The following is an 8271-nucleotide window of genomic DNA, read 5'->3' on the forward strand; positions in this document are numbered from 1 at the left end:
ACCCCATAGCAATGACACTCCTTGATGGCAACTGCCATTTCCATGCAGCCTGACACAGACACACAAAAATGATTTAGGAACAACTCATAAAAAAAATGAAAAACAGCACAAGGTGTCGACCTGGCCTCCAAATTCTCTAGATCCCAAACTGATCAAGTATCTGTGGGTTGATCCGCAGACGACCCTCCCCTCAACCCAAAGGCCCCCACTAACAACGTCCTGTTTCCAGACACCACACCTCACCTTCAGGAGGCCTGTGTCCATTCTCTCATGAGTCACAACTGTTTTGGAGGCACAAGGGAAACCAACGGAATATTATGAAGGCGGTCATAATGTTATGCCCGATTGGTGTATTGCATTTAGTAACAAGTAAAATGCAACAAGTTTTTGCATATTTTTTTTGTTTGTTGCAGTTATTTAGCCCAGCCCACTAACAATGTGGTTTTCAAAATATTAGACACATTTGTCAGTACAACGCAATAGTACCAAAAAATGAAAGCACGGCTGAATCAGTAGTTCTCTCAGTTAATCCTGAAACCTATAACCTTCAAGAAGATTTAGTGTGAGACTTGTCAAACTGTATTTGTTTTCACTGGTGTGCCAAGTGAGTGTGAATGAATAATGCGTGCAGACGCGTTTCACCGTCTGCAGTTCTGTGGTGCGTCCTGATGTTACGCTGCAAAAGAAAACTCTGCGAGTTTTGTTCAAAGTTTGTACATGTATGTGGTAAGGTTACGGTCTCTGTTCTCACCTCATTCCTGAATGTTTTCCTCTACTCTTTCTTTCTTACCTCTGTTGGATTATCCTCCTTGTACTCTTTCACACAGAGTATGGAACAAGACAACATTGTTAAGTATCTCAAGGCCAAGTTGGGGTTCAAGATAAAAAGGCAGGTTCCCAGGCATGTGTGCAGCATTGCTTTCTCATTGTGCCTATCTCCTCCTCCGACCAGACGTTCAGGACCAGCCATTGTTTCGCCACGAGCCAGACTCAAACGCTGCTCAACTAATTGCCCGACTGTCCATCTCTGCTGCCATGTCCCTTGCATTCATTACCATGACGATGCTTCTGGGCACTTCAGTGGTGGTGGCATTTGTTTTGCATCCATCCAAAGAAGAACCTGCAGCCGCTGCCAGTTTGATTTCTCACCACAGGTCAGTATCCATACATCATATTTGTTTTGTTTGCAGTGTTTCATAGCATCATCTTCCTTGATTTGTAAAAAAGCTTGTCAGACAGTGTTGGTGCGTATGTAGGTCAAATGTGTTAAGCGCTACACTCAAGGACTCTACACCAATATAGTCACGAATAAAGAGCTTTCATAGTTCATTAAGAGTGTGTAACAAACACATAGATTTCTACATGTTCAGGTCCATCAGGAAGGATCTGCTCAATGCTCTCAACATGCAGACTGAGCCACGGCTACCTGCAGGTGGGCTGGACAGCATCAGAGAGCAGTGGAAGAAAACCTCCAGCGCCATTTCTCCCAGAGCCAGTCGCCGTAAGTTGCCTCCAAACATTCAAAGAAGCAACCGTCGATGTCACAGTTTTCCAGTATGAATCTGTTCTTTTGCCGACGGGCCCAGAGAAAGGTTTACAATTTCTGCTCATGTCCCAGCAGTCTCTGGCTACTCCGAATCTCCTGACAGCGGAAACAAAACGTGCTGCTCCACGGCTTCAGAGGTCTTCATGAAAGGTGCATGTGCGCACATGCTTGTACGTACTCTGCAAACGACATGCGTCGTTTCAAATGCAGTAATCTGTATTCGTATGTGCCAGATCTGGGCTGGGACAGCTGGGTGATCCATCCGTTGAGCCTAACCATCGTTCAGTGTGCTCTCTGCAACTCTGCTGTGAACGCTGTGCAGTGTCCATCATCCCGCTCCACCGACCAGAATCCTGACTCGCAGGTATATCATGTGCATCACTATTAACTAAAGTGCTTTATTCTGTGTACTATGACTTTCCACCGGTGAGCCCGAGCTTCAGAGCGTAGTTTACCTTGGTGTGCTCTGTGGGTGAACAGCTGCCAGTATAATAACTTGTTTTCTCCTTTGTGCTTTACCAAATGCAAGCCTAGGCATTGTAATGGTGACTTAATAAAGCAAATATTTCACTATTTACAAAATACAACTATTTACAAAAGCAAGTGTCCAAAAATTACTCAGACATTTAATATGTAGATTAGAATAGATCTAGATACATGGAACTTGTGCATAAAGTTGCATACTTTTATTAATATGTCAGTGCAATCCTATGCACACTGTAATATAATTGCATTATTGATGCCGTAGTGGGGAAAAGTAAAGTGCATACATAATTAAATTAAAATTAAATTAAAACACAAACTGTGACAAACTGCTGTGCATCTTTTAAAATGTAGCTTATTTATTCTATGTCTTGTGCGTAGCAGCAGTTGCTTGCAGTCTTATTGGACAGTTCCCGCGCAATGAACCTCGCGTCTCACTCCTCCTCTGTTCGTCTTCCTCCAGGACCAGGTGCCGTGTTGTCAGCCCACCTCTCAGGAAACGGTGCCCATCGTCTACATGGATGAATCCAGCTCCATTGTCATCTCCTCCGTGCAGCTGGCCCGTGGCTGTGGCTTTGGCCCCACCGACATCCAGCAGCCCAGTGAAGTGTAGGTTGTTTTAGAGCCCTGAGCAGGTGCTTGAAGGCACCTAAAAAAAAAAAAAAAAAAAAAAAAAAATTCACATGCACTCCAGACTTCTTGTACAAGCACGTGTGTTCTCCTTTATCTTTGATTCTTGCGGTGTGTGTTCAGCTGTGATCGTGGGAAGCAAAGTCTCTACCAGCTCAGTTTTGCATTCCTCGTACCCTGTAGAAATAATACGCAAGCGTGGTCAGACAGCTGTGAATCTGACAATTTATGGTTTCAGAGTGTTTCCCGATGCAATCTACATTTATGTGCTGAGCTCACAGTCGAGCTCGGGTGCATAAAGAACGCCTCTCTGTGGGTAACTCCAAGTATTTCTCTTGCACTGACTAGGCTACTGAGAATAACTAGATAAGTTCAGCTGACACTGGGGTAATAAACGCTGCCAGTTCATCTTTATAAATATCTCAGGAGCGCTATTTATAATACCTAGTTGTTACTGAGTGTTCCCTCCAAAAATGTGAAACTATTGAGAGCCAAATCCTGTCATATGCCAGTTGTCTCCTCTCTGGTGTGTGAAACGGCCATTTCCTTTTATGGAAAAGAATTTAATCTGAGTAAGAAAACTGAGGTCAAACAGTTGAGGTTGTACATTGTGTGTTAGACCTGCTGTTTTTGAGGGTTAAAAGGTTTTTTGCAGGAGGAGTAATACGACGAAACCAAAGCTCGGTGTCACTTTCACTTGGAACATCTGTGCTGTGATTTTCCATGAAATTCCACCGGCCTGAGCCAGAGGACAGTAAAACATTTATCCTCCCAGTGGCTATTCTAATCACAACGGGGTTTAAAATGAATCATTTTAAAATAAATCAAAAGAAGTCATTGCGCTTCTGCTGCTTTTGTCTGTAAAGTTATATAATATAATACAAATTGACAAAATAAAACCAAAGAATGATCAAATGTTTTAAAACATATAACCCAAGAAAAGTGCTTGCTACACTATATAACATACATTTTAAATGAAAGATTTCATGTTATTCATATTCACAGTATATGCCGTGACAGTTCTCAGTTGTGTGTGTTGTTTTTCTACTGTTGTTAATTGTTTTTGTTTTATAATCTCATTTATCTTACAAATACCTCACCATTCAAGTATATTACTTCTTATCACCATGAGTATTGTATCAACTCAATTAATGTTTAGATGTGATGACGCTGATTTTTTTTTTTACATCAAAATCATTTGTACCACGATTTCTGAATCAAACATTTCAATAAAGATGATTGAAGTCTATGTTTTTCTCTCACGTCTTTCTCTGAGCTTCATTAAAAGTACATTATATTTGATAAAAGGTTCCCTGTGCCAGCCTCTCCCCAGGTTCTTCCTTCCTGACAGGCACTTACATGTTCAGGCTAGAGGGAGGGATGATATCAGATGAAGAAATGTTGGCACTATATCCAGGAATCCAGGCACTGGTGAGGGGAAGGGCAACGTGCTGCGCACTTCTGAGCAGCTGTCATCGTTTTCAGTTGCTGTGCACGAATTTGCTCTTATAAATCTTTTCATTTCTGCATTGGAATAACTAACTTAATGATTCTCAGTTTTTTTTTTGACTTGGAAAGATCTGGGCCTACAGCTCAAAGTTGCAATAAGTTTTATTTTTTTATCTTTTTTTATTGATACGGGACACAATGCCAGGGTATATCTGTGTGTGTGTGTCTTTTGGCGTTCTGTCCCATCTTCTGCTGGCTGCTGGGGCAGTCGAGTGCTCAGAGAAAGAAGCGTTGCTGAAGCCAATCCCCAGGACGGTGGCACAGCCATCGGACTGTTTAATGGAGTGCACTGGGATGACATACGTCAATAAAATGCAACTCCAGGACAATCGGAATATACGGCTTAAAGACTCAACAGAAGGTAAGGAACTTCTGGTTGAAGCTGCTGCTCTAAAAATAATACGCTGAGATGTCAGACTGCCCAAGATCAGTGTTATGTTGCACACAGAATGATCTGTGCACCTGCCCTCACAAACTAGTTTCTTTTCCCAGGAGCCCCGGGGGAATACTGCTGGCCCACTGAGCTCCAGTGCAATATCGGAGAGAGCTTCGAGCATGCCTACGTCGTCTTGCCCGTGGACCTATCTGCAGCTGGATATGAGCAGCTGGAGGTCAAAGTCACCGGCCCCACTGCCACCTCCCCTCTGAACTTACACAGCGGCCCCAGCACAGTCGCGGACAGCTGCGGCCTCCGTTACGATGCCACGGAGCACTTCAGCGCACCGAGCAAGGGGGCATCGTTCTGCGTTCAGGTGGTCGCAGGGGAGGATGCCCCGGGGGACAAGCATCTCAAATGTCCTCCCTACCTGGTCACGTTCTGGCAGAGAAATCCGAATCAGTCCAGCCAACAAGGTGGTGGATAAAGTGTTGGTGGAAGCACTCAGATGTTTTAATTAAGTGAAGCCAATTCCACCATAAATGAATTGAAATATCACTTAAGTCTGTAAATATAGACACTGACTGCAGAAAAACTGGCCTCTCTGGCCCTTTTATGTATATTATTACTTGTGCATTCATGTGTAAGCAGCCTTTTAGTCATGCAGTTGGTTGAGGTGGAGCCCAGTTTAATAGTTTAATATAAGGCTGCAACAAATAATGATCTTCATTACAGATGGTTTGCAAAAGATGCTATATGACATATTTGCAACGCTTCTTAGTCCAAATTCTAACTTTTAAGGACTTGCACTTTCTTCATTGTTATTTTTTTTATTATTATTATCATCATGAATAGCATTTCTAAATGAAATGGATATGTTTCATAAACTGTGAGGAGTTTTATTTATAGTAGATGTGATATTGATGATATATGCAGAAGCAGGCATGAAGATGTTACTTGTTACTTGTTACCTGTCCTGTTACTTGGTCCTGACTGGATCATAATCACTGTGTAAGTCGTTCGTTATTAAGATGATTAGGAAGATGACGTTTTTTATACATTCCCAATGCATATTTGGTTTTATTCTGTATAGTAGACTTTCTTTGCAAAGAAAGCAAAGCAGAAACATAATAACTTGCCTTTGGATTTGCTTGGTGTGATGTTGAAACATGTGCTTCTAGTCATTCTGACCTTTGACCACTTGCATGTGCCAATCTAGATTTGTTTAAAAGACAGAGAAAGCTACAAGATATTATCTCTGCTGTGCTCAGTTTATTCAGAGGCAACAGGAATAATGAAAAAGTTCTCGGTTTAAATGAAAACTGTTCTGACGTTAACCTTTTGATGTTGGTGGTTCTAAGTGTTTGTGGTAACAGAAAACTTGTTAAAGGTTTATTTTCTCATGCTCATTGTTCTCAAGTGTTTTGACTGCTTTGGAAATGTTGAAAGATGCTGTTGTGACCTGACCACAGGCAGAATTTGGAAACCAGAAGGTTAAATCTTACTGCAACTCAGAAAAGTGCAAAAACAGAATAAGCATACACTTCCAAACATATGACTTTGGACAAATTATTTATCACTATTATTATTTTGTTATAATTACTAATACACTTTTTTATGAACAGTCTGTGTCCAGCATGTGTTTTGGCTGTTTTCAAATGTCTGAAGTTCAGGCCTGTTCTACCTGTCATTGCAGTGCTGCAAAAGAAAAATCATAGTGCCACCTACTGGATGCCATGTAAACAACAACAACAAAAAAACTGAACTTTGTCCTTTTTTGCCATTGAACCACTGGATGGCAGGCTTGTTACAGGCTTGTGTGTTTGTGTCATGTAAACTGAGAAATGCAAATGAAATGGCATTTGTTTATCTCTTTAATCGCTTGAGAAATAATCAGACAGCAAGTGTTTATGTATCTTTATCTCAAACTATAACATTTTAGACGCTCTGTTTTAATATCTTCTAACTGAATCTTTTCACTCGTCTGTGTGACAGCTTCAACTCAGCCCACGTTTCTTCTCATATTCCTCCCGACACTCCAGCTGCTGTTCATAATAGCCACGAAATGATCCTTTCTTTTTGCGTTTTACGGGATGGGGGCGTGAAATGCACAGCTCAGTTTATCTGAGGTTAGTCAAATCGAAGTCAAATCTTTTAATGTTAAAGCGTTTCCTTGCTCGGTTGCAGCAGGAAAAAACAACAACAAGAGAAATTAGACATTTTGAATGTGGAAGGACCTACCTCTGAAAAAGAGGGAGGGAGCGTTTTAAAGGCAAACATTAACAAAAAGCAATATCTATGGACACCCAAACTTGAGAAATTAAGTCTTTTAGGGGCTAACTGATTACATAAGATCCCATAACAATAACTTAAATTCTGTTTTGAAAATATTTTATGCCGCTGCATGCCAACAACACTAAAAGCCTCTATCAAGGCAGCTCTGTTGGCAGGCGACCATTATCAGCACAACCACATCAACAGGCCCTGCTCAGCTCCATGCACATATCAAGATATTCTCTGTCCACTCACCAAGAAACACACAGCTTGACTTTTCGGCTGATGCATTTCATCTGCACGTTCTTGTGAAAAACAAAACATCAACCACAACAACCAAAAAAAACGCCTTGGAAACTTACAGGGGACACCAGGGCTGTTGCCAATTTTGGCTCTGCGTCATCCAATCCGAACTCAGCTACCAGGCCTGTCACTAAGGTGGCAGAGTGAGTCAGACGATCAGTATTTTTGGTCGGTACAGTGAATCTCTTCCAGTGATATCAGTCAATCTGCTCACTGTGCTCCTCTAATAACCAACAACACCGGGATGTGACATAAAACATGCAAACATTTTTTGTGCCGGTGCCACTCACACTGCGGTGCATCGTGTGCGTTATTGCAAAGCATCCACTGTGTTTATGAAAAGTAAATGATGCAGGGCAGATAAGGTGTTTTTTAATTTACATTCACGGCTATTTACTTCCTGCAAAAGACACGACAAAGTAGAACTTCCTGAATACTGAAGGAAATTCTTGTGCAAGAGGATAACACTATACTTTTGTAGTGATGCGCATGTTTATAGAAGAATGCATAAAGTAAAAGACTGGATGAGTTAGTAAAAACATCTACCTGAATTCTGTCAGATAGATAGATAGATAGATAGATAGATAGATAGATAGATAGATAGATAGATAGATAGATAGATAGATAGATAGATATTAATATTACAAAACACAGAAAAACACAATACACCATATTGTAATTGTAAAATAAGTGAATTGAAAGTAGTAGTACGAACAGCCAATAGGCTACTCCCTAAAAAGAAAGCATTTAATAGCATATTTATTGGATTTTTTAATTTATTTTTTGGCTAAATTCGCTTTAATATAATATAACACTGCTTATTTAAAAATGTTCTTCTATAAAAATCTATTTTTTATTTATTTTTGTCTTCCAGGTGAACATGCATTTAAAACTCATAACACAACGCAGTAAAACATATAAACACAGGTGGCCGTACCATGTCTGCCTCGCAGGGGACATACTGCAAAAGTTTGGGCAAAACCTCGGTGAAAGAAAAAAAAACAGTGAATAGTATAACTCCCTATGCGCTCATTTGTTATATTTACACTTAAAACAGCGACACGGGTGCTTTGGTAAATCGTTTTTTTAAAACAAATTTGAGTGCATAAAACGGAGGGGGTTGGTCCCCGGGTGGCTGAGTGGAGTAGAA

At 40.9% G+C, this 8271-nt stretch overlaps 1 protein-coding gene across 2 annotated transcripts; it reads left to right on the forward strand.

Moving 5' to 3' along the window:
* Positions 1 to 895: 895 nt before the first annotated feature.
* Positions 896 to 3908, forward strand: gsdf (gonadal somatic cell derived factor). 2 transcript variants are annotated; one of them, XM_047569891.1, is made up of 5 exons: positions 896 to 1154; positions 1371 to 1501; positions 1619 to 1696; positions 1780 to 1910; positions 2493 to 3908. In XM_047569891.1, the coding sequence occupies exons 1-5, from the start codon at positions 904 to 906 to the stop codon at positions 2640 to 2642; spliced, it is 741 nt and encodes a 246-aa protein (XP_047425847.1). In that variant the 5' UTR covers positions 896 to 903; the 3' UTR covers positions 2643 to 3908. The 2 variants fall into 2 exon arrangements, with proteins under 2 accessions (XP_047425847.1, XP_047425848.1); XM_047569892.1 differs by having other exon boundaries at positions 897 to 1154; positions 1622 to 1696.
* The last annotated feature ends 4363 nt before the right edge of the window (positions 3909 to 8271 follow it).

The sequence above is a fragment of the Mugil cephalus genome, chromosome 19 (assembly GCF_022458985.1).
Source record: "Mugil cephalus isolate CIBA_MC_2020 chromosome 19, CIBA_Mcephalus_1.1, whole genome shotgun sequence".
In the NCBI taxonomy this organism is placed as follows: domain Eukaryota; kingdom Metazoa; phylum Chordata; class Actinopteri; order Mugiliformes; family Mugilidae; genus Mugil; species Mugil cephalus.